Raw genomic sequence first — 25,681 nt, forward strand, 5'->3', positions numbered from 1 at the left:
TGCTGACAAAGGCCCTGGCCCCACCCAGCCTCACAGCGCTAATGGAGACCAAGGGGGACACCCTTGTTCTTTCTAAACACTTAGCTTGTTTGGTTTTTGTAAGAAAACTTAAATGCTAATTAAAAAAAAAAGTCTAAAGTATTAAAGATGATGCAAAGTGGGCCTCGCTGGTGGCGCAAGGGGTTAAGCACCGCACTGTGAAGCAATCTGCAGCCTCTGCAACATAAGTTTGATCCCGGGCCGGCCAGGGAGCTACCCACATGGCGCAGCAGACCTCTCCTGTCTCACCCGCTGCTCCCCTCAGCAGTGTTTTCAGTCTGTCTGCCTCTTCTGCTCCCTGCTCTGTCTCTGGTGAATCCTCTAAGCCCCCTCATTTCTGGCCTGTACCCCAGCTCTTGTATGCATAAATAAATAAATCTTAAAAAAAAAGATGCTGCAAAGAGAAGGGACACTGGAGCCCCTGAGAGTAACCTGTGTGTGCAGGACATTTTCTTTGTGCTCGGTTTTTGTTTAATATTTTGTTTTGCATCGTCGTGCCTCTGCAGCCCCACCTCCTGCATCAAAGGAATTTTTAAAAACTGCACAATATTCTGTCAAGTTCATTAAAAAGAACTCATTATGAAGAAAAACTTTGAAGTACAAATGACATGAGCTGCAAATACCAGCATCCTCTGCTTGCCGGCATTGCAACTGCGCTAGTGAAGCCCCACGTTCGGGTAACTGGGACCCCCGCCAAGCTGTCCCCTGCAGCCCCGATGTGTGTCACCCCCTTTCCTGTTCCACCCGCACGACCGACGCCCCCACCAGGCTGCAGCTGCGAGGACGCAGGCCTCCTAAGTAGAAAGCACGCCCTGTGGCCAAGGCCGCCGAGATCTGACAAACCCGGTCTAAGGCCACAGAGAATAACCACAAAGTCCCCCCAAAACTCCCAGCATGTCCTACTCCGGGCCCTCACGCTGTGCTTAGAAGCGGGGATCCCGCTGGGGCCACCTGTGGCCAAGAACTTGGCCTGATCCCCCTCCCCTAAGCCACCCAAGGGTGGGGGTGGGAGCGTTACCCCTTTTCTAGGTACGAACTGGGTGAGCGGCTGCAAAACCTGCCAAGAACAGAGGTGGGGGCGGAGGCGTGGCTGCGGGCGGACCCACCTGTGGTCGTGGAGGGAGGACGGTGAAGTGCAGGAACGCTGGGTCCAGAGAACCTGTGTTCATCGTACCCTTAGCGCTGAGGTGCGGGGGCCCCTGCACCCCACGAACCCAGACATCGCCTCTTCTTCCAACCTTCGGGGCCTCTAAGCCCCTGAGCTTCGTTCTCTGGGTGTGAAGATGCGGGGGCAGCAGCGCCACCACCGGCGTCTCTTGCCCGAGTGGACTTCAGGGGGCAGCTGGTCCAGGCCTCGCGTGCCCCACGGCACCAGGCGCCCGACCTGCACCCCAGGGGGGAAGCAGCCGCGGGCCTTGACGAGGGAGAGCAGGGCACTGCGTGACTCCGGTCTGCAGTAGTTCAGATACATCAAAGCAACCGCCTGTTTGTTACTGGGAGATGATGATTTTTTGGAGCTGGTGCTTCCTGAGTCTTCGCGTTGTGTGGAGTTTTCCTTGCTGTTTTTGCATCTCAAGGAACAGGGACCTTTTCAAATCTTTTCTTATCTTCTGGGGGAGACAGACTTTTTGCTCCTGAGTCTGCCTGTGACTGTCCCGCCTCCGTGTGGGTACCTCTGCTCCTCACTTCTTGCTCCCTTTGTGACCGTTGCTGTGTTCTCGGGGTGGCCCAGCTTATCGTGCTGCTGCCGCTGGAGCCCAGAAGGTGGCTCTGCAGCTCCAGGGGTTGTCTCCCCAGAGGCCGGGCCTGATGTCGGGGCTCCTTGCTTGCCGGGGCTTCCTCTTGCAGCAGGCTGGGGAGCCACTCAATGGGCAGGGGAGGTGAAGGCCAGTGCTGGGTTTGGAGGTGCCACACTCCAGGTGGGGGATCTTTGGGTGGGGCTCCCAGTGGTTTCCGGCCAGCTTCCTGAGGGACCCCTGCGAAGCGCCAACAGGACCGAGCCCCTCCAGTGCCCGAGCAAATGCACCGCAGACGACCTGGCAGAAACTTAGGGGACGGACGTGAGGGCCGGCTGAGTGGCAGCCTCTGCTCGCAGGGACGGAGAAATGCCCTGGTGGGCCGCAGCCAGCTTGGCCTTCATGCTCCTCCGTGCACCTTGACGCGGGTGAACCAGGTGAGGACAGTCCCTGGCAGCGCCGGAGGCTCGTGGCAGCCGTTTCCGCCGCGGCTCCCTGGGGCCCTTCCACCCTGCACGCCGGTGAGCGGAGCTTGGACCGCGGCAAGCAGGGCCTCCCTGGCTGTGGGGCTCTGCGTGACCTTTGGAGGGGAACCGGGGCAGGGGCATGGTGGACATTCTGGAAGGGGCCAACCTCACACAGCCTCAGCCTGTGAAGGCCAGTGCCCAGGCTGACCCCCTAGCCTGGGGGGCTTTTCTCCTCTGTCATCACCGGGACAGAGGGTGTGGGGGCATGGCTGGTCATGGTCAGCTCCCCCCGGCTCTTCTGACTGGCCCGGCTCTTCATAGCAGCTCTAACCACAGATCCAGAATCTCCTGGAGTTCCTGCCTTCTGCTCATGGGGCGAACCCTGGAGGCATGGTTTATGCTGCAGAGCAATCAGATTCAGGGGTGCAGGCACGGAGCTCCCCAGCGGAGCACCAAGTGATGCTCTGATCTTTTCTATAAACATTTGTTTCTCATCGAGACAGATTTGGAACCAGGAGGTGGGCTTGGAAAGCTGCCCAAGGACACTGTGTGTCATCGGGTGGGGGTGGGGGGCAGGGGCTTGAAAGGGAAGGTCAGGGGAGGGCTGGGGGTGGATCATGGGCACCAGGTGTGAGTGCACAGGTAGCTCGTCACCAGGGGGGTGAAGAAAGAGAAGGTGCTTTGACAAATGCCTTTTCCCAAAAGAACACAGAGCAAAGTCAGAGAGCGAGCACAGTGCAAACTGTCATGGCAGAGGGACAAAGGGGTTTGTTTCCCATGAGAGAACCAACTGGGCGTAGGAAGCACTGGGTTCTGTTGACTGCAGCTCACAAGAAAGGCACCAAACACACAAATATAGTTTATAATTCAACATACACACATATGGACAACTCTACCTGCATGCTATCTGCATAGTTTATTTTTCCCTTCTGACTCATAATATATTTTCATTTTAAAGTTGGAAAACCCATAAGCTTATTAATAATAAATGGAGTGCATTATTCTATCATTTAAAAGTCATTACTTGTTTTTTTTTCTTTTCCATTAAAATCACAGGCAGAGAAAAGTCTAAAAATTATAACAGAGTCCTGCGAATGCCCCAGAGTGACTGTCCGAGCGAAATGGGACCTTTTCTAGGGAAATGAAAGGAAACCACATGGGCCAGTTAAAATTGTAAGTTGATAAAGTCCTACTCCCTCACGCCGAGAGGACGGCAGGGTAGGCTGTATTTTATACACAGCCTTTGAGGAATAAATTGTGTCTATTTTATGAGACTAATTCAGGAGCTAGAATAAGCCAGATAAAGGCCCCACGCGTGTTTTGAAAGAGCCTCAGGCAGACACGGCGCCAGCACAGGGTGGCTCAGTGTGGACCCGTGGGCCGCTGCCATGTCTTGGCTGCAGTAACCACAGGGCGCAGTTTTCCTTTAGAATTAGTTTTTGTGCTCTTTGGGGAGATTCCTAGGCATGGGATTGCTGGGTCATCTGGTAGCTCCGTTTTTAATAATTTGAGTTCTACATAAAATTTTCATCTTTTGGGGGGGAAGTCGTATTTTGATGAAATATCTTTAGGGAACGAGGTTCCTCTATTGTTTAGTTCACGGGTGTTGTAGTTCTCAAGAGGCTTGCATGTGCGATAAAGAAATTTTCTAGGAATAAGAACATGTGGCTTTAAGACATTTATTTCCAGCAGAGGAGACAAAGGACTTGAGGAAAACAGAGGTCTGCAAAACACATCCACGTTTCTGGACTTCAACAGGTTACAGTTTGCTCCCGTTTAGGGAGACTTGATTTTGGGGACTGGCGTTGGGTAGGGAGAAAGTATCCACCACTTTCGACAGCACTTTTTGTCTTGGTTGCAGACCCCGATGGTGTCATCCGTGGAGGTGCAGCCCCCGTCTTTGCACACCCCTTTCAGGAGAACACACTGTTTCAGCCCCGGGATCACGCCAGCCCCTGCTGCAGGGGAGAGAGTTGAGGACACCATCAATTCACGTGCGCTCGCTGGAAATGCGCATCAGCCACAAATCCCAAGAGATGGCCCTGGACAGGAGAGAACCCCCGTAGGAGGGGTCAGACACTTAGGAGAGAGCAGTGCCTCTTGGGGAGAGGGGCCCGAGTGGGGCTGTACACATCTTGGGGAGGAGGTCAGGCTGGCCGCGAGAAGCCTTTAGAGTTGTCCTCAGCTGGGGCGGCACATTTTGAAATGTGTGGGGCTCTTTGCTGGCGTCACGCGATGGGGTGGTAGGCCCAGGGCTGGTCAGTGCAGCTCCACTGCAAAATAGTTCCCAGGAGGTCTCCGTCCTCCCGCCTCGTGCTCCTCCCACTCACCCTGACTGGTGACGAGGCACCTGTGCTCACCCCACGTCCCCTGAGAGAACGCCCAGCACCCCTTCAGCGCCCCTTCAGCTCCGCCTGACCTCATTTCCACCTGAGACTGTGAGCAACGCTCCCAGCGTGCTAGTGCTCTTCCCGCGAGCTCCACAGAGTGCGCCTCGAGGTTTATAAGCATTTTTCCTTAAATCTATTTTGACTCATTTGTCTGCTGAGGGCACACGGCTGAGTGCACGCTGCGGGGCCCTTCCCTCCCGCTTGCCTCCTGCCGGGCTAGCCCCTCCACACGCCCCTCCACGGGCGCGCCGGCGCCTGGCACCGGAGCTCGTCCCCGGCCGCCTGCATCTTGCTCAGTCTCCGTCACCCTCCCCTGGCGTCTGGCTGTGCTGTCCTGCTGCGTGCGGCCTCTTCGGCTCTAACCCACCCTGGCTTCTTCCCGCCTCTCCTGCATGCTGACAGTCTGACCGCCTTTAGGTTCTGGATCTTTTTTTCTTTTTGAATTTAAACCATGCTTTTGCCATGTGTCTCCATCCTGCAGAAAATGAACCAGCGCTGCATAGCCCAGCACCATCTGCAGCGGCGCTTTCGGGGCCTCTGCACGGTCCCCCGCCAGGAGGCCGGGCGGGCACACTCTGCACAGCCGGGTACCCCAAGGGTCCCTGGGGAGGCGCCGGTGGCCACCACCCTTGCTGGCCAGTTCCAGAAGAGGGTCTGGCTTCTCGGGGCAGCCGTGAGGGGTGCTGCCGGTCTCCAGGGGGCTCAGGCCCCGCAGCTGCAGGCCTCGCGCCAGCTCTTCCCCCGAGAGCTTTATCACCCACGGAGTAATGTCCGGGGAGACGTTCGGACCAGGCCTTTGTGACCTCAGTCAAATACAGTCCTTGCCTGTAAGTAAACCGAAGACTGACTCTTAACTTGCTCCTAATCCCAAGTCACTGACGTCACGTAACCTACACCAGTGTCGCCACAGTGTGTGTCACCGTAGCTGTGTTTCCGTCCGAGAGAAATGAGACCAAATGAGAAATATTTAAACTCCCTCTGGGGGAGATGACTATGGCAGGTGGATCCCGAGACCTGCCAGGGGTGAGGCGAGGATCACCAGAGTGAGTATCTTCTTGGTTCCAGGGCCTCAGAGACCCGCCAAGCAGGGAGGGGGGCGCTCTCCGGGCTTAGTCTGTGGTCACGGAGACTGACCCTTTAGAGGGGTGTGGACATTCTGCCTTTAGCGGTGGAGAAAACCACCCCACCCGTCCTGACGTGGGTCTGGAGGACCGGCCTGGACTGGCCCCTTGCCTCCCCCACCCCTTTTTTTTTTTAAAGATTTATTTATTTTTATTTATACAAGCACTGGGCACAGTCGGAGCGCGGGAGGGTGAGAGAATCCACCAGAGCCAGAGCGGGGAGCAGAGCAGGCAGAAGGACCGAAGCACACTGCTGAGGGGAGCAGCAGGAGGCAGGAGAGGTCTGCGTGCCATGCGGGACCCTCCTCCGGTGGCTGGGGCGCAGCCGGGGATCGAACAAGCGCTGCAGCAGCTGCGGGCAGCTTCGCAACCCAGCGCTCAACCGCTGCGCCACCGGGGAGGCCCGTCTTTCCCCTTTGAGCTACATTTTAATGCCCAGACTTCTGAACTACGGGCCCTGAGGATGCTATCACATTCTTCAGACGCTTCCTCCGAGCTTGCCCTGTTCGCCACTGGGGCGCCAATCCACTGTTCATTCTTTCTCCAACTTCCCCTGCTCCCAAATTTCTACTGCTTTTTCAGACTTGATACAACTCTTTTTTTGTTGCACTCTCTCATTTGCCTGACTTCTGCCCTTCACAGAAATTCCTCACCAACACACTTGGCTTCACTTTCAGACACTAACGCGTCCAAACCAGTTGCTGCTGCTCACACTCGCATTTTGGGCCCTGGTAACACCTACTCGGTCATCTGCTGAGCCTTAAGCCTCACGTCAGAGCTTCTCTCTCTGCCTTGACTCGAGCCCCGTTTTCTACTCATGATGCTCTTGGTTCTCATTTCCTTTCATGGAAATCCTTGTCCTGCTTGGTAGTTGAGAGCTCATCAGTTGTAAGGGAGGTGGTCAGGCTGGACTCTGAATCCCAAAGGTGGTGCATGAGGGTCTGAGATGGCCACAGTCTCGCCGAGTATCCCCGAAGCCTCTGAGAGCCCTGTCTTGGCGATTAGCCACCTCTTACCTTTTGGTATGATAGTCACAAAAAGGAGAACAGAAAGGAGGGGATGGAGCCTCATGGTTCGATATCCAGGAGCAAGACGAGTGACAGGGACCGTGGACACAGGCCTTTTATTTACTTCTGGGGGACTGAGGTTCCCTTTGGTCAGTGAAGCTTAACAAGTAAGAAAATAAAACAGCTTCCGTTGGAAGAATTCCAAACCCTGGAGTCTCTAAATTTGGTGACAAATTAACCTAATTATAGGAAACCAGATGGCTAATCCTTTACTTTTTCTAGGGGTTCTTACATTCCCCGGAGGTCAGAACCTCTAGCCAGTCACTTTGGGAGGGGGCCGGGAGCTAAGGCCATGTGAGTACAGAATCCTCAGCACCAAAGTCTCCCACTTGCGGGGGAACTTTCCTATCATACACTTGTCCCCACGACAGGGATACGTGAGCTGCCTAAGGACTGTTACATGAGCTGTGTTTTCTCCTTACTGAATGAGAGACTAGCATCACATATGATGTTCTTTACAGCATCTGGAAGGTTCTACTGGAGAATGCATAGGACACATTGAGAACCAGCATTCTGTCATTGTTCCCCTTTACAACTGTACCACAGAGGGTGGTGGGGTGAGGAGAACAGGAAGGCACAGTCGCTCCCCAACACCCCCCTGTTGTCCAGGCCAGATGCCTCTGGCATAAAGAGGTTCCTGAGCCTCTCACCTTACGTAGTCTTGGAAGCCTGAGGACACACTTTTGGCCAAGAAGCTATTGACCTAAAATCAACTCATCTAATTTACCTACAGATCAATGGCTTCATGACATTTGTCTAAATTCATTAAATTTTTCACTTATAAGCCCTTCCTGGCGGCACAGGGGTTAAGTCTCAGCGCTACGAAGTTATCAGCAGCCACTGCAGCCTGAGTTCGATCCCGGGCCAGGGAGCTACCCACATGGTGCAGCAGACCTCTCCTGTCTCCCCGCTGCTCCCCTGCGTATATTTCAGTCAATCCACCTGTTCTGCTCCCCACTCTGTCTCTGGTGAATCCTCTCACTCCCTGCACCGCTGGCCTGTACCCCAGCTCTTGTATGCATAAATAAATAAAAATAAGTCTTGAAAAATTTTTTTCACTTAGAAACTTTCAAATGTTTATAACATTTGAAGCTCCTTTTATGGGGAAAATTTTGATATATTTTTATTTTTACTTCCTTTGGTCATTTTTATGTTTGCCGATGTGTTTATATTTTTATTTTTATTTTTTTTTTAAAGATTTATTTATTTATTTATTTATACAAGCACTGGGTACAGTCAGAAGCATGGGAGAGTGAGGGAATTCACCAGAGCCAGAGCGGGGAGCAGAGCAGGCAGAAGGACCGAAGTACACTGCTGAGGGGAGCAGCGGGCGGCAGGAGAGGTCTGCGCGCCATGTGGGACCCTCACCCGGTGGCTGGGGAGCAGCCGGGGATCAAACTGGTATTGCCGAGGCTGTGGGCAGCTTCGCAACCTAGCGCTCAACCACTGTGCCACCGGGGAGACCCATGTGTTTATTTTTTTTTTTAAATCAAACCGCCACCGACACATGACACTGTGTACAGAGGCACCGACACGTCCCCCTGACACCTGCCTGCTGCGGTGGGGGGACACCTCCACGAGGTCACGTGATCACCGTTCTCTGTGATGTAACTGAGACCTAGATTCTTAGCAACCTCCAAGTCTACACACACTATGCTTGGCTGTATCGTTTTTAAGATAATCTGTAGTTCTGCCACTGACTTTTCCCTGCATCAGTGCATGTGTTCACCAGCCGAAAGGACCCGGGGAGGACTGTTGTTTCTATGACCAAGGGGGAGCAACGCAGGGTCAGCGTGGTTTGGCGGCAGTTGAGGGCGGCGAGCAGCCTGAGCTCCTTGGAGCTGACGCGTGAGCCTGCTCCTGCTGCATGTGTTGGTCCAGGCCTGTGTCATCCGGGGTGTTACTGTGGGGAGGTGATCTGCGGGTCAGGGCATGCTCATGATTTTTCCATGTAAATTAACGGCAATTGTTTCATTTGGCTCCACCTGAAGCACAGGGACGGCTTCCTGGGGCCCCTGCTTTCAGATAGGAGGGGGCCTGCGTGGCCAGCATGTGGTACATTAGATTCCAGATGTACTAGCTGTGTTTGTGCTGCTAGATAACACCTCCCCCACCTCCCCACCTCCAGCCTCTGGGAGCCGCCATTCTACCCTGTGCTCACCAGCTGGCGTTTCTAGATTCCACGTGTAAGTGACATGATGGAGCATTTGTCCTTGTCTGACTTATTGGGCGTATTATTGCTCAGCAATATGCCCTCAGCTTCCGCACCTGTAGCCCTAACCCTAGCCCCTCTCCTCCCACCCCTGAGTGCCATCCCAGTGCAGCTGTCCTCAGCCCTCACCCCTGCCAACCCGCGCAGTGGCGGCACAGCGGACGCGGGATAGCGCAGGTCTCTTCAAACTCCTGCATCCGTTGCCTTTGGGTTCATCCTCAGAACAGGATTACTCGGTCACATGGTACTTCAATTTTTCATTTTTTTTGGGGGGATGCCTCCAGTGTTTTCCATAGTGACTGAGCCCGTCTACACCCCACCAACAGTGCACAAAGACTCCTTTTGCTTCAGACCTCACGACACTTTTCTCTCTTCTTGAGACGATCGTTCTAACAGGTGTGGTTGTGATGTGCCTTTTGCCTTTCCTGATCATCCGTGGGGTGGGGCGACGTCTTGTGTGCCTGTGGGCCACCACATGTGTGTGTTCTCTGGGAAAATGTCTGTTCAGTTGTCTGCTCAGTATTTTACTTAAATTATTTGTATTTTAAGTTATTGAGTTGGATGAGCTATATGTACACACCTACTTATATATTCTAACCCTTCATCTGGTGTGGCTTGCAAATATTTTTTCCCTTTCTGTAGGTTGCATTTTCGTTGTTTTTTTTCTTTGGCTATGCAGGAGCTTTTAGCTTCTTAGTGTGATGTAGTCCCACTGATCGATTTTTGCTTTTGCTGTTTGTGCTTATGGAGGCGTATCAAAAAAAATCTTTACCAAAACAAGCACCTTTACTAAAAAGGGAGCTTTTCCCTTGTGTTTTGTTTTATGATATCACATCTTACACTTAAGTCTTTAATTCAAAGAGCTTGAACCCACCTACCACCCCCTAGATCATATACTCTACAGTGCCTACTGCAGTATTACCTGCAGCACCCAGGACAGGGAAGCAAGCGAGGACTCGGGGGGTAGAGGACCGTAGCCACGCGCCGGATACTTCAGCCATAAGGTGAGATTAAACGGTGCCATTTATAGCAGGATGGAGAGTTCAGGGAATGGTATGTAGTAAAGCAAGTCAGAATGACCAATAGTGGATAATTCGATAAAACAAAATACTTATAAAAACTAGTGGAGACTGATAAAGGAGGTGAAATTTCTAGGTTAAGAGGGAAGGGGGTAGGAGAACAGTGCAAAGGGGTATCAAGGATGGTGGCACAAAAATAAATAGTGACCGTCTAAGCCTCTCTGATAAGACGTCAGAAAGAAAGTTTCAAAATTACGATGACTCTGTGACATAAGGATTAGACCCGTATCATCCCGAAGTCTGTGTTTTGCCATCAGATCCAACTTACTTATAGTAGAAAATAGCATGAGAGAAAAATACTTTTTTTTCAGCTTTATGGTATCCTTTTCAGTTTCTATTTTTGGGTGTGTTTTATGCTCTATGTGTATATATGTCCATTATTGCACGTTAAGAAGTTACAATCAAACAAACATGTTTCGGGGATCTGTGAAGGTGAGATCTTTAGTCTGATGTGATACGAGAACAAAGTTTTTAAGATAATTACACTTAAGTGGTCCACCCGTTTAAAAAAAAAAAAAACAAAACAAGTTCTCTCTGGAGAAAGATAACTTTATCCTCAGCCTTAGGAAAAATAAGCTATAAGAGAGAAAAAGACTTTCCCAAACAAATAAAAGCTGAAATAAATAATCATCATCAGGCACGCTTTACAAGAAATATTTAAGGGACTTCTTTGAGTGCAGGTACAAGGTCACTAACTGACATCATGGAAACACAAGCAGGTCAGGTAGAAGTCACGGTGACGGGAAATATGCAGCCAAAGTGAGGTTCTGTAATGTGGTAATAATGAGAATTTTCTTAAACTCAAGTTTAAAGTTAAAAAAAAAACAAACTTATTGAAAATAACCAGAGCTGCGGGACCTCCAGACCTAAGTCAGCAGAGTGCACACTCCTTAAGGACAGGTCACACGTGGGGACACAAGACAAGTCTCAAAGCATCTGTTTTACACTGAAATCACACAGAATATTTTACAGTCACAATGGTATAAGCTAGAAATCAACTATAAGAGGGAAGCTGTAAAAATCACAAACATGTGGCGAGTAAACTACATGCTGCCAAACAACAACTGCATTGGTGGAGAAACCAAAACAGACTCGTAAAGAAAGGAAATGGAAACACAGTTCTCCAGAAACATCCTAACCCTGACCCAAAGGAACTACAACAAGAAGGAAAAAAAAAGCCAAGAGGCGGTAGAAGGAAGGAAATAATACAAATTTAGACTGGACATGAATAAAATAGAGAGCAAAATGCAAGACAAAAGACCCCTAAATTCAAAAGCTGACTCTTTGAAACCATAAGCAAAATGAACAAAGCTTTTCCTATACTAAGAAAGTGAGGAGACTCTACTAAATAAATCAGACATGAAAGAGGAGAAATTGTTACAGGACAACCCCACTCTAAAACGGGTTGCCTGACTTTGGTTTCTCACTCATGCACTTAAAAGGGACTTACACTGCAGGCACACACCAAAGGTTAACAAAAGGTTTATTTACAAGGAAAGGGGAATGAGGAAATGTACAACTCAGGGAGAAAAGAGGGAGATAAAGTCTTAAATGTGTCCTACCCGATCCACGGACCTGGAATCCCAAATGACCCACCGAGACCAAACCTGCCTGGCCAGGAGCACCAGCCAAGTGACCCAGACCCCACTCACGTGGCTGGTTTTATTTACAAACAGAGAAAAATGGCTGCTTAACTCCTCCCTCAGGTCCTTGCAACTTCCCTTTGGGGATCATGGGATTTGTAGTTCCCAGTGTCTTGCTGGAGTGGGGGGGCGTCCACAAAGCCTGTATGGAATTCACTCAGGACATCCTTTTCCCCTAACAAAATGACAACAAACACCATGGAAATACAAAGGACCGAAGAAACTCTGAGCATCTCTCTGCCCGCAGATCAGATCTCCAGGAAGAAAAGGGCAGATTCTTAGAATCATATAAATCACCAAGACCGAGTTAGGAAGAAATAGGCGAGCTCAGTAAGTTGATCACCAGTGAGGAAACTGAACCGGAATCAAAAGCCTTCCAAATCAACAAAACATAAGCAGAGGCCATGCCTGCCGGGCGCATAGAAATGCAAAGGCTCCTAAGAGGCTCCTATGCCCATGACATGCCAAGAAGCTGGGCAACCCAGAGGGTGTGGGTAGAGTCTAGAAACATACAACTTGCAGAAAAGAGGAATTCTGAACAGACCAATTACTGGCAAGGGCGGAGCTGGTCATGGAAACATCACAGTGAAGAAACCCCATTACCAGATGGCTTCACTGGTGAGCTTTACCAAATTTTTAGAGAATTCGCGCCAATCATCTCTAAGGCCTTCCCGACAAGTGAAGAGCGAACACCCTTAGGAGAACACATCAGCCTGAGGTCAAAGCCAGCCAAGGACGCTGCAGGGAATGGCAGGCGAGGTCCCTGGTGGGGCTTTCTCTTGTGGAGGGTTTCGTACCCAGTCCTGCTGGCCTTGTCGTCCTCTCGCCCCCTTCTCGTCCCCACCCCTGTCCCATCAGCTGCATACACTTCACTCCACGTGTTAGTCACCGCGTGGCCCCTTCCTGGCTCCTCCAGTCTTCTTCCCTCCCTGTCTGCGGCCCTCCCGCCCCCTGACAGTTCCTGGGTTTCCTCTGTTCTGCCTTTGCCTTGGTGCCCTGTGTTTCCTTGATTATGCCCTGGATAATACAGCTTCACCATTGCAACGTTTTTGTGAGAACTGTGGCCTTTCTGTAACAAATTAAAAACCATGTTTGTTAAAATAAATGGATTTTCTTGCTTGAAGGAGATTGTTTGCATCTGAAGTTGAGACTCAAAGAAGTAACATCTGTCTAGATTTGAAATCAGTTTATTTGTATTGACAAAAGATAATAGAAATTGGTAGTAAAGCTGGAAGTCTTCAATTTGTATACACTATTTTTAGATGTGAGAATTTTCCTTTGGAAGCTTTTCCTAGTTCACTTCATCCTGCCCTTAAGCGGCTCCTGATAGTCTGAGTAGATAACTGGTGTTGGGATGGGCATGAGAATCCACCACCTCCGACAGCATTTCCACCGTCTTTGGCAGCCACCGATTATGTCCTCTATTACTTTACAGGTGTCTCTTCTGCAGATGCCAGACAAATTGATGCAGTGGTTTACAGCAGAAGCCAATCCACTTCTTACTGCAGAAAAAAGAACCAGTGAGATACTTAGCCCAGAAACGTGACGTGAACCATTAACACTCATGAGCGCGAGGACAGAAGGTTCTGGTATGAGCACAGAAGCTGGAGAAAGAAGCTGGATGCACCAACTATTAACAGCCCCCTTGTCACTGTTCCTGACACTCCAAGGCCCACAGGCTGACAACCCGCCTCCTTGTTTGGTAAGTTCTTGGCATCGCTAACTTCGATTCAAAAAGTACTTTGGTAAATGTTGACGTGAACGAGGGGATGTGTAAAATGAATCCTTCCTCCCTCTTTATTTCACTGTTTAGTGGATTTCCAATGAACATTTACGGAGCGCCTTCTGCTCACCAGGAACTTTCCTTTGTACAAATAATACAGCAGTGAAAATGTAAGCACGGTTCTTACTCTCACAGGACTTGTATTTGTAGAAGAAAATCTAACTTTACAGAAATAGATTGATAATTTCAGAAAGTGTGTTTACAACAAAATACTTGGATGGATCAGACACGGTGTGGGCGACGGAGGTGACAGACTGAGCAGAGGTCTTGGAAGCACGTACCCTTCGAACTGGGGTACAGGTGGTGAGGCTCGCGCGGAGACGGGCAGATGCCACGAGAGAGGGTTACGAGCAAACAGAGCCCCAGAGCAAAGCCTCTGCTGGGCGCACACCAAGAGGAGGGCTGTGCGGATAGAACACATTGAAGAGATGATTTTGATGAGACATGAGATGGCAGAACTGGATTAGCATCATGCATGGCTGCTAGGGCCTGGGAGCCCGCAGTCCCCTCCTGGGGCTTCTGTTCCCTTAGTGACCTAAATGCTCCACCTGCTGATGTGGGTGGGAGTGGGGTGGGGGGGTGCGAAGCGGAGTAAGTCAGGAGCGAGACAAACTCTGGGTGGTGTCAGTCATATGAGCAACATAATGGAACAAAACAAAGGGCCAGGCAAAGACGAACCAGCAACCACCCCCAACCCCCCACCCCCCACATCTGCCTATAGAAGGAGGCCGCCCGAGGGGCTGGGTGGGGGGAAAGCAGTGTGGGGAGGGCGCAGAGGACCGCACAGGGGCCGGGACAGGCGCATGAGGAGCCAGCCCCTGCCGCAGCGGCACACACTGTTGTCAGCCGCTGCTGCCTCCATTAAAAAACACCAGAACTATTGATTCTTGTGGAAAACATAATCCAAGTTCTAATTCGTCATTGAAAATGTTTAGTATTTTATCTTTTTCATCTCATTTTCCCTATTTGTTTCGACAAGGTGTAGGTTTGAAGGTTTCAGGGAAACAGATTGTGTGGCTGCAGAATTGTGGGGTTCGTGTGTCCTGAACTAACATAAACCCTCAATTTCTTCATGTCTCAAGCAGCTCAGAAAGAAGGTATTTCTTCTGTCCAAATTTAAGTATGTTCCACTCAGCTCAGTGGAAACATCTCTCTTAGTCACAGAGATTCGCAGCTGGAAGAGAAAGGCCACTCTCAACGACCTTGCCATGGCCCCAGACGCGGGTGGCGGGCAGCCGCAAGCTGGCCAGTGTCTGACCACCCCTCCCTCAGCCTGACCCAGTGTCCTGGCGAGGCCATTTGAGCGGCAACTTTATCGTAGAGCTGCTGCCTTCGCACGACAGTCCTCAAAGTGACCGTCCACTAGAAAGTCACCTACACAGGCAGGATAGGACAGTTTCACTTTGGGCTCACCGGTGGCTGGGATTCTGCAGCCTTAGGGGTTCACCACCCAGAAGGTCACTTAAAACTGCCTGGATCCCACTAGATAGGGGTCTCCTCAGGTCATCACATCTTTATTTAACTTGCCTGTGAGCCCCGGGAGGCCCTTCTCAGCTAGCAAAGGCGAGACAGGTCTCTAGCCCTTTCTCATGAGACCTGCTGTGGGCGCTTCTGCCCCCACCCCACGGGCCCTGCCCATGGAAGGACGCTGTGCGCGGCTGCAGGGGCCCAGAGGGCAGACATGTCACTGAGCACAGAAACACTGACCGCCGGCTGCCAGGGAGAATCCAGACTCGTTCTACAGACGCTGAGGGCGCGACAGGGGCAGGCTTGAGTCTGGGCTGGGTATGGCCTAACCCTCTAGAAAACTCCTTCGCTGGGGACTTCTGGTGCAGCACGAGTGAGCTGTCCTGAGACACTGCGTGGGGGTGGCCGAAGCCAGACAGGCCCGGGCAGGAGGGAGGGCCGGGGGTCTCCCTGGAAGCTCTGCCGTGCGTCTCAGAGACTGACAGCTCGGGACACTGCCCCTTAGGCCTTCGCTCCCCTGGGCTTGAGTCTGCCCCTTCAGGGTCCAGCCCAGCCTCTGGCTTCCCCGCCTGCTCACGGCCGCCCGCACGGGGGTCGGAGGGGACGCTGCCGGGGCTCTGTGCTCCCGCGCTCAGCCCACAGGCCCCGTCCCGGTGGGAGCCCCAGCCTGGAAGTGCCCAGACCCCCAAATGGATCGGGAAAGTTCCTAGAGCTCCTGGATGTGTGGCTCAGGGAGGGATGAGCAGCTCCGTGCTCTGCGTCGGGAGAAACCTCTTCCTGAGGTGGCAGGGCCTCGGCTTGGGCCGAGGGCGCGTGAGTCGTGGCGCGTGCCTGTGAGGAGCCCCTGCGGGTATTTAAGGGGCTGGGGCGTGCTAGGCTCTGCGTAGCCTGTAAGAAGACAATTAGCACATTTTGCAGCAGAAAATCAAGGGGGAGGCGTGTCCTCGGTGAGCACAGGCTTCCTGCATCCTGCATCGCAAGGTCTGCTTGTCAGCAGGCAGGCGGCACCTCAGGTGGCTCTGGACATCCTCGGAACTGAACCGCTTGTGAAAGCGCAGCTCGTTGTGTGTGGCTCACCTCAGAGCAGGATCGGTGAGGCTCCAGTCAAAGAGTGCAGTTTCTACACAAATACGGAGGCGGTGATCTCCAGAGCAGAACCACCAGCTCAGGTCCCGGGCCTGGGAGACGGGGAGCGGGGGCGGCGTCCGCTGGCAGATCCCTGGCGGGCACCCCATTGGCACAGTCACTTGTCTCTGCCCCAGAAAATTACCCTATTTTTATCAGACATTTAACAGTTTCTCAAGTAGGTCGCCTTCTCGGGCCCATCAAGTCCATCTCTGAGAGAGCGAGGGAGGGAGGGAGGGGGGGTTGTCTCCCTCCATCTGCACGGGTCTTTGCAGAGAGATTCCACTTGGAAAACCAGCAGCTCCAGACGCTGGAGCTGATGTTGCGTCCTCACCGCCCGTGCGGAGGAGCAAGCAGGAGAAGTCTGCGCCGCTGAGCCCAGAGCTCTGAGGGAGGGCGGGGCCGCCCAGCTCCGCCTTTTGTCACTGAAGTACCCCGAGTTTGCCAGGTGTCTCAAGAGTGCCCAAACCCACCATTCTATGTTAAAGCAGGTTTTTAAGTGTTGGTTTAAGGAATCAAACGACCTCACCAAGGACGCGCACCCAAGGTTGCTGCCAGGCGCTTCCCCTGCTCATTCTCAAGAAGCCAGGTGGGCCAACAGGCCTTAGCGTGACCCTCTTCCCTCTGCAGCCAGCGGCAGCTTCAAGGAGGCCTGTGAGCATCCAACTAGCGCCTGCCAGGAATTTTGCATCGAATCAGAAGTCCAGGCTGGGCGATGTTCACGTGGCCGAGTTTGCTGCCTGTCTGTGGAGAATCAACCCGTGACCGACACTCCTATGCCCGCCTAGGGTGGGGCCTTCTTGAAGCTTTTTTTTTTGGATGATGCATTCATGGGCCCCTCTCCTCCGCCTGCCCCCACGTGCTCCACACCCCAGCTCTTCCACTCAGTATTTCTATGAGCTGCCCTTGTTAGACGGCACACACGCGTGAGATCTGTATACATACATGGAATCACCCCTCGTGCACCTTAAATACATACAGTTTTTGTGAGCCGTGTCTCAATAAGGCTGGAAAACAGCTGTTTAAAAAGACCCCACGGCCTCATTTAGTCGCTGCGTCTGTCCCGTCTCTCTCCTTCCAGACGAGCCGACGCGCAGAGGAAGAGCCGGGCAGAGGCGACCGCCCGTCAGCTCGGTCGCTGGCAAAGCCGTTACCCCGTTTCACTCCACCCAGGCCCGGCCGCGCTGCTGATGCTGGCGCGTGACACATCCCAGGCTCTCGTGTCCCTCGCCAGGCAGCTTCTACCACAGCCCCCGCTGCCGGCCGCCCCCTTACCTCGGGGCAGGAGCGTCACCAAGAGGAGCACGGAGAGCAGCAGGAGGGCTCTCATGGCTGAGCGCTGCTGCGAGGAGCCGGGGTGGTGGGAGTTGGTGTGGCCGAGCGCAGCCGACCTGGGGCTTTTTATGCCGTCCCCTTGGCTTGTGGTTTGCCTTTGGCTAGTGGAGCCGAACGGACGAGAGGACCTGTCTCCGCAGGAAATGCCAGGGCCAGGCCTGGACACGCGCGGAGCTCAGTGGGCGAGGAAGCAGGAAGGGGCGCGGTCAGTCTGCGGCCAGGACCGTCGTGGTCGCCGCTGCTCTCCAGAGGCACATGGACATCCGGGTGGGTGAGCTGCTGTGTGTGTGACGGCCACGTAGTAACAACCGGGGTCCCCAGAGGCACCCCCACGTCATGGGAAGTGAGGAGTTAGGTGGGCGTGCGCTGTGATCAGCGGATCCACACTAGCCCGGGGACATGGTGGCGATTGTCGGGGCCACAGTTAACAAGGGTGGGAGTAGGGAGAGGGTCTCGAGAATGTCACACAGGCTTCATGAAAAAGATACAGAACATGCAGCGCCTATGCAGAAGGCGTGCTTCACCTCTTCTCACATGCGGTGGGCTTTTCATGGATTTTTATAAACCTTTAATTAAAAACAGACAATATGGAAATATAGAAAACACAGGAAAAATCAAAGCTCTTTGGACTCCACTGTTAACACGTAACCGCAGCCTGGGGAGGACGCCTGGTGAGCACTGGGCCCAGATCACCAAGGGCCTCTGTCTCCTCCCTCTAGGAAGGGGACTTTGTTTTAGCCTGAACTGCACTGCTTGGATAAACTCTAGCCTGCTGAGAGACTGTCACTAGTATGGCTGTCGCCGGCGATCCCTGCTCCTGCGTCCGTGCCCTGGTGAGATCCCTTCCCCGGAGTGTGGGCGAGGCGCAGCGGCCGCGGTCGGACCCTCTTCCAGGCCAGGTCACAGAGGACCACTGGTTTGCCGTCCTGGGCGTCCCCTCTCGCCCTCTTGATGGCGCACCTAGTTTCCCTGAGGAAAGCCAGCTGCCGTGTTCTGAGTCACCCTGCGGGAAGACCCAAGCGGCACCAGGGCACGAGCGACCAGCCAGTGAAGACCCGAGACCTATCAATGGTGACTCAGGTGAGTCTTCGTTTCCTGGCATGCGCCCACCGCCAGCCTCCTGACGGACATGCAGGCCAGGCCAGCGCCATGCCAGCAGCCTCTTCAGAGCCCTTGAGTCAGACACTCAGGTGCACCTCGGCATGTGAACTGGCCAGACAGTGCATGTGTATCGTTTTAAGCCGCTGCGTCTAGGTGATGGTTACCAGCAGCAGGCAGTCAATGGAGCAAGTAGGCTGGTGGCAGGCCCCAATGGGGAGACTCCTGGTGTTACCTCGGTTAATAGGAGAAATTGTTGGGCCTGCCTGGTGGCGCAAGGGCTTGAGCACAGCACTGTGAAGCTGTCTGCAGCCTCTGCAGTATGAGTTCAATCATGCTGCTCCCCTCAGCAGTGTATTTCAGTAGGTCCACCTGTTCTGCTCTCCCCTCTGTCTCTGGTGAATCCTCTCACTCCTGCACTTCTTGTATGCATAAATAAATAAACCTTTTAAAAAAAAAAGAAGAAACTGGGCCTCCCTGGTGGCACAGCAGGTTGAGTGCAGTGCTCTGAAGCTGTCCGCAGCCTCTGCAGCAACGGTTTGATCCCCAGCAGGCCAGGGAGATGCCCACATGGCGCGGCAGACCTCTCCTGCCTTGCCCGCTGCTCCCCTCAGCGGTGCTTTCGGTCCGTCTGCCTGTTCTGTTCCCTGCTCTGTTTCTGGTGAATCTCCTCACCCTCCCACACTTCTGGCCTGTACCCCAGCTCTCATATAGTAAATAAAATCTTTTTTTAAAAAAGAAACTATTAAAAACACTACAAGTGTGCCTCTCCTTCCAGCACATGTGCTGTGACAGTGTGCGAGTTCGGCAGGAGGACAAAGGTGCCACTTACATTTCAGGTCTTCTCCAGTCAGATGTCGAAGAAGTGAATGTATAAAAATATTTAAAATAAGTAGTCCTGTTTATTGCAGCACTATTTACAATAGGTAAAACCTGGAAACAACCCAAATGCCCCAAAATAGATGACTGGATCAGGAAGATGTGGAATATATACACAATGGAATTTTACTCAGCAATCAAAAAAGATAAACTCCTGCCATTCGCAGCAACGGGGATGGACCTAGAAGAAATTATGCTCAGTGAAATAAGCCAGAAGGAAAAAGAAAAATATCAGATGGTTTCACTTATAGCAGGAATATAGGGGAACCCAATAAGACATCAGTGTGAAAAAATAATAACAGTACAAAACACAACAAAGCAAAAACAGACAATCATAAATCAGAGCCATCCTGCAGGGGAGGGGCAGGGAGACGATCAGAGGGAGGGAGGGAGGAGCACAGGGGACTGAAGTGATGGTGCACGGGTGCCTTGGGGCAGGAGACTCTAAGGGGACTACACCTGAGGGGGTGGGGGGAAGCAAATATTGTTTAAAAATGAACAATGATGTAAAAAATTAAAAATTAACATTAAAAATAAAAATACATATCCTAAATTAAAAAAAATTAAAATAACCAGGCAAGTGGCCCTATCTGACCCAGCCCCTCTGTGCCTTTAGAATAGCAGCTTTCATCCATTCACATTGAGGGCGGCTGCTGACACGCGAAGGCCTGCTGCTGCCATCTTGCCGTTAGCTTTCTGGGTCTGCCTATTCCTCGTTCAGTCCTCTGTGAACATTCTTCTCTTTGATTTAGACACAAGCGCTCCTTTGCCCATTTCTTATGGGAGAGGTCTAGGGTTTGCAAACTCCTTCAGCTTCTGTTTGTCTGAGAAGGACTTTATATCTTCCTATATTTGAAGGAGGGCCTTGCAGGACATTGGCTGGCAGTGGTTAAGTATCTTGATCATATTCCATTGTCTCAAGCCCAGTGTTTCTGCAGAGAAGGCAGGAGTGAGCCTGATAGGTTATCTGCTTCTTCCTCTTAGCCAGCTCCAACATTCTTGTCCTGGACTCTTGGAAGTTTCACTACTATGTCGCTGGTCAAGGTCTCATCACATTTCAGTAACCAGGTGTTCTCCTGGCCTTCAAGCACTTGTATTTTTAGTTCCTTCTCCAGGTGTGGAAAGTTTTCCTCTATTAGTTCTTTAAATAAGTTTTGTGTTTTTGTTGCTCTTTCCCTGCCCCCCTTTGGGATGCCCATTATTCTATATTGTCTTTCCTTGTGGAGTCAAATAATTCTGAAAGTATTTGTTCATCTTTTTTTCTTTGTATTTCTCTTTCTTCTCTCACTTGGATTCTTTGCGCATTATTGCCTTTGAGGTCAATGATCTTCCATTTGGTCAGTTCTGCTTCCACAGCTCTCCCCAATTCTTTTTTTTTTTTTTTAAAAAAGATTTATTTATTTGTTTGTTTATTTATACAAGCACTGGGCACAGTCGGAGCGCGGGAGGGTGAGAGAATTCACCAGAGCCAGAGCGGGGAGCAGAGCAGGCAGAAGGACCGAAGTACACTGCTGAGGGGAGCAGCGGGCGGCAGGAGAGGTCTGCGCGCCATGTGGGACCCTCCTCCGGTGGCCGGGGAGCAGCCGGGGATAGAACCGGTGCCGCTGAGGCCGAGGGCAGCTTCGCAACCCAGCGCTCAACCGCTGTGCCACCGGGGAGGCCCTCTCCCCAATTCTTTATCTCCTCTTTTGACCTTTTCATGCCCTGGAACTCGGCGCCGTCATTTTCTCATTTCCAGCTTCAATTTCGATCTGTTTGTTAATTTTATTTCTCAGGATATTCTATTGTTTTTCTGAGTCTCCTTTTATATCTTTGATTGCCTTTTTGTGTTTTCTTGCGTTTCTTTGAATTTCTTTGTCAAGGAAATTCTGAACTTTGATCTGATAGGAGGAGACATGTGTATCTTCAGGAATGTGTTGATTTCTGCAGATCTGTTCTCTCTGTGTGATGAAGTAGCCCCCTGAGGATGCAAAGTGTCATTTGTTGAATTTTCCCATCTTCCTATGATTGACTTTTTTTTTTTTAAAGGGAGATTTCTTTTTTTTTTTTTTTTTAGATTTTTTTCTTTTTTTCTTTTTTTATACAAGCACTGGGTACAGACAGAAGCGAAGGAGGATGAGAGAATTCACCAGAGCCAGAGTGGGGAGCAGAACAGGCAGACTGATGAAATATACCGCTGAGGGGAGCAGCGGGCGGCAGGAGAGGTCTGCGTGCCATGTGGGACTCTCACCAGTGGCCAGCGATTGAACTGGCGCTGCAGAGGCTGCACGGGCAGCTTCGCAGCCCAGTGCTCAACTGCTGCACCACCAGGGGAGGCCCTTCCTATGATTGACTTTTCAGGTTATTTTGTGTGCTGTGTCTTTTTTTTTTTTTTTTTTTATAACAAGTGTTGGTTGTACTCATTAGTTTTTTTTTTTTTTAAAGATTTATTTATGCATATAGGAACTAGGGTGCAGGCCAGAGGTGTGGGGATGAGAGGATTCACCAGAGACAGAGTAGGGAGCAGAATAGGCAGATCTGCTGAAATACACTGCTGAGGGGAGCAGCGGGCAAGACAGGAGAGGTCTGCCGTACCATGTGAGTGAGTAGCTCCCTGGCCTGGTATTGAACTCGTGCTGCAGTGGCTGTGGACAGCTTCATAGTGCTGAGACTTAACTCCCTGTGCCCCAGGGAGGCCCCTTGTGTGCTGTGTCAGGGAGATTGTGTGTATTTCGGGGAGAACTAGTCTGTAGCCGCTGCTTCTGTGGGTGGAGCAGGGGCTGGTGGTGTGTAGGGAGATGGTATAGGGGCAGGATGACACAGGGCAGGTTTTCTGTGATCCGAGCAGACGGGGTAAAGGAGGAGTCCTGGAGCCCTCAGTGGCTTTTTAGGCTTTTATTGGGATTTTCCTGGGTACACAGCAGGCAGGGGTGCTGGGGTGAAGGCCTCCCAGCCCCAGCAGGTCTTCACTCTTTCTTATAGGAAGAGACATGTGTTCTCTGGTGGTCTCTGCTTCTCTTTCGCTCTCTCTTGCTCTTTTTGCTCTCCTGGCATCCCTATGACGCCGCCCTTAAAAGCCAAGTCTTAGCCCAGGTGAATCCCATCTAATACACCCACACCCCACTCCAGGTGCCGCCATCAGGCATGCATTAGGGGCGGCAGGGTTCTGTCATCTATCCTAATGGCGGAAGGGCAGAAACGCCTGATACTTTTACCTTACCCTACACAGGCCCAGCAGCAAAGTGCCCAGGCCACCACCACCACTGCTTCAGATTAGTCTCCCAGGATCGCCTGACACCATCTTCCCGTCTCCCATAATCCAACACGTCATTTTCACCCGTGAGTCCCTTCTATCCGATCGAAAGATGGAACCAACAGGAAACAACTGATAATATATAAAGTTTTAAAATAGGTCTTGTGTTGGCTAATTTTGCTTTTTTATTTGAAATTTCACAAAGAGTCTCATGAGAAAAGATATTGGGAGGAAGGGGCTAAAGGGAAGAAGGCTGAGAACAAAAGAATAAACATCCAAAAAAAAAAGCTTCAAGAAGGCCCCACCCTAGGCGGGCATAGGAGTGTCGGTCACGGGTTGATTCTCCACAGACAGGCAGCAAACTCGGCCACGTGAACATCGCCCAGCCTGGACTTCTGATTCGATGCAAAATTCCTGGCAGGCGCTAGTTGGATGCTCACAGGCCTCCTTGAAGCTGCCGCTGGCTGCAGAGGGAAGAGGGTCACGCTAAGGCCTGTTGGCCCACCTGGCTTCTTGAGAATGAGCAGGGGAAGCGCCTGGCAGCAACCTTGGGTGCGCGTCCTTGGTGAGGTCGTTTGATTCCTTAAACCAACACTTAAAAACCTGCTTTAACATAGAATGGTGGGTTTGGGCACTCTTGAGACACCTGGCAAACTCGGGGTACTTCAGTGACAAAAGGCGGAGCTGGGCGGCCCCGCCCTCCCTCAGAGCTCTGGGCTCAGCGGCGCAGACTTCTCCTGCTTGCTCCTCCGCACGGGCGGTGAGGACGCAACATCAGCTCCAGCGTCTGGAGCTGCTGGTTTTCCAAGTGGAATCTCTCTGCAAAGACCCGTGCAGATGGAGGGAGACAACCCCCCCTCCCTCCCTCCCTCGCTCTCTCAGAGATGGACTTGATGGGCCCGAGAAGGCGACCTACTTGAGAAACTGTTAAATGTCTGATAAAAATAGGGTAATTTTCTGGGGCAGAGACAAGTGACTGTGCCAATGGGGTGCCCGCCAGGGATCTGCCAGCGGACGCCGCCCCCGCTCCCCGTCTCCCAGGCCCGGGACCTGAGCTGGTGGTTCTGCTCTGGAGATCACCGCCTCCGTATTTGTGTAGAAACTGCACTCTTTGACTGGAGCCTCACCGATCCTGCTCTGAGGTGAGCCACACACAACGAGCTGCGCTTTCACAAGCGGTTCAGTTCCGAGGATGTCCAGAGCCACCTGAGGTGCCGCCTGCCTGCTGACAAGCAGACCTTGCGATGCAGGATGCAGGAAGCCTGTGCTCACCGAGGACACGCCTCCCCCTTGATTTTCTGCTGCAAAATGTGCTAATTGTCTTCTTACAGGCTACGCAGAGCCTAGCACGCCCCAGCCCCTTAAATACCCGCGGGGGCTCCTCACAGGCACGCGCCACGACTCACGCGCCCTCCGCCCAAGCCGAGGCCCTGCCACCTCAGGAAGAGGTTTCTCCCGACGCAGAGCACGGAGCTGCTCATCCCTCCCTGAGCCTCACATCCAGGAGCTCTAGGAACTTCCCCGATCCATTTGGGGGTCTGGGCACTTCCAGGCTGGGGCTCCCACCGGGACGGGGCCTGTGGGCTGAGCGCGGGAGCACAGAGCCCCGGCAGCGTCCCCTCCGACCCCTGTGCGGGCGGCCGTGAGCAGGCGGGGAAGCCAGAGGCTGGGCTGGACCCTGAAGGGGCAGACTCAAGCCCAGGGGAGCGAAGGCCTAAGGGGCAGTGTCCCGAGCTGTCAGTCTCTGAGACGCACGGCAGAGCTTCCAGGGAGACCCCCGGCCCTCCCTCCTGCCCGGGCCTGTCTGGCTTCGGCCACCCCCACGCAGTGTCTCAGGACAGCTCACTCGTGCTGCACCAGGCGAGGACTTTTGGAGACCAAGACTTAGTCCTAGACCAATGCCGATTCTGCTATCTGGATGTGGGCACATAGTAACCTCGCCTCGTTAAATCCTCCTGAGTGCTGGAGTCAGGGGGTTTGGACGCTGGAAACAATCTGAGGTCACGCCGTCTGACTGGGCCAGGAGACCCGGGAGGCAGGTGCCCAGCCCGGCCCGGCCTCCCTGGTCTCCTGTGAGCGCCTGCTTGGCCTGGGGCTGGTGGTTCTGCTCCAGCGCTGCTCCCCCTGGGGTGTCGGGCCTTCTGCCCTCAGCAGGGCCTCAGCACAGGGGAGGCTGTTACCTGGTGGGGCTCGGCTCATAAAGGAGAGAATGGCAACGAGGAGGACAGCACTCCTCATGGCTGATGAGGGGCGCGGGCTTGGCTCCACTTCCCAGCAGCAGAGACACTTCCGTCTGCGTCCCTGGCACCCGCGGAACGTCTTTGTCTGGAGCGGCAGGGCCTCTCTGTACCTCGTTAGTGGTCTCTGCGGGCACAGGCCGGCCTTCCCGAGGCGACTGGGGGCCCTGGGTGTGCAGAACACGCCATTTGTTATAAGGACGTGGGCCCAGTTTTGATCAGAGAACCTTGTCAAATGGGAACAGAAGCTTCAGCGTTTCGCTAGGAGGGTCAAGCTGAGCACAAGGAGCGACAGGAGTTAGCACGTCAGGCCCCTTGGGAAGCCGGCCGGTTCACTCCGTGACCAGACGTCTCCCAGGGCATGCGCCCTGGCTTTCCTGGGAGCCCCGGCCTCCTCAGTGCTCGCTTCTCCCGGCTGCTTGGGTTGGGGAGAGCAGCAGCTGCGACCCCCTCCGGCTCAGAGTTTTTCAAAATGGACGACCTCCGGGGCTGGGGGCTAGACCCACTGTTTCCTACTTGGATGGCAGGGACAGCCTGGGCCCGCCGGTGCTGGCTCTCAGTCTTCCAAGTCCACTTTCCAGGGTGGGAGCCGCCACTGCTCGCGCAGGGTGCCCCAGAGGGCGCCTGGGACGCCTCGGGTTTGCAGATATTCCCATCACGCACGGGGGGCTGATGGCAACTTGAGCAAAGGAATTTTCTACATCTTCCGGGGGTGGGGAGGCCTCACTGCCACTGGGTCACCTCTGCTCTTCAGAAAACCGCGCTCCATGG

The 25,681-nt window shown here is 52.8% G+C and overlaps 2 protein-coding genes across 2 annotated transcripts; both read right to left on the bottom strand.

Moving 5' to 3' along the window:
* Positions 1 to 3,912: 3,912 nt before the first annotated feature.
* Positions 3,913 to 6,824, bottom strand: DEFB130B (defensin beta 130B). Its single transcript, XM_037524754.2, has 2 exons — positions 6,770 to 6,824; positions 3,913 to 4,200 (listed from the first exon to the last, which is right to left on the bottom strand). The coding sequence occupies exons 1-2, from the start codon at positions 6,822 to 6,824 to the stop codon at positions 4,019 to 4,021; spliced, it is 237 nt and encodes a 78-aa protein (XP_037380651.1). The 3' UTR covers positions 3,913 to 4,018.
* A 6,136-nt stretch (positions 6,825 to 12,960) lies between these two features.
* On the bottom strand, positions 12,961 to 25,655 carry LOC119258047 (beta-defensin 109). Its single transcript, XM_037526562.2, has 2 exons — positions 24,854 to 25,655; positions 12,961 to 13,256 (listed from the first exon to the last, which is right to left on the bottom strand). Exons 1-2 carry the CDS (start codon positions 24,909 to 24,911, stop codon positions 13,051 to 13,053), a joined length of 264 nt encoding a protein of 87 aa, XP_037382459.1. The 5' UTR covers positions 24,912 to 25,655; the 3' UTR covers positions 12,961 to 13,050.
* Positions 25,656 to 25,681: the final 26 nt, after the last annotated feature.

This window comes from Talpa occidentalis, unplaced genomic scaffold (assembly GCF_014898055.3).
Source record: "Talpa occidentalis isolate TD23 unplaced genomic scaffold, MPIMG_talOcc4v2.1 talOcc4.4, whole genome shotgun sequence".
Taxonomy (NCBI): Eukaryota; Metazoa; Chordata; class Mammalia; order Eulipotyphla; family Talpidae; genus Talpa; species Talpa occidentalis.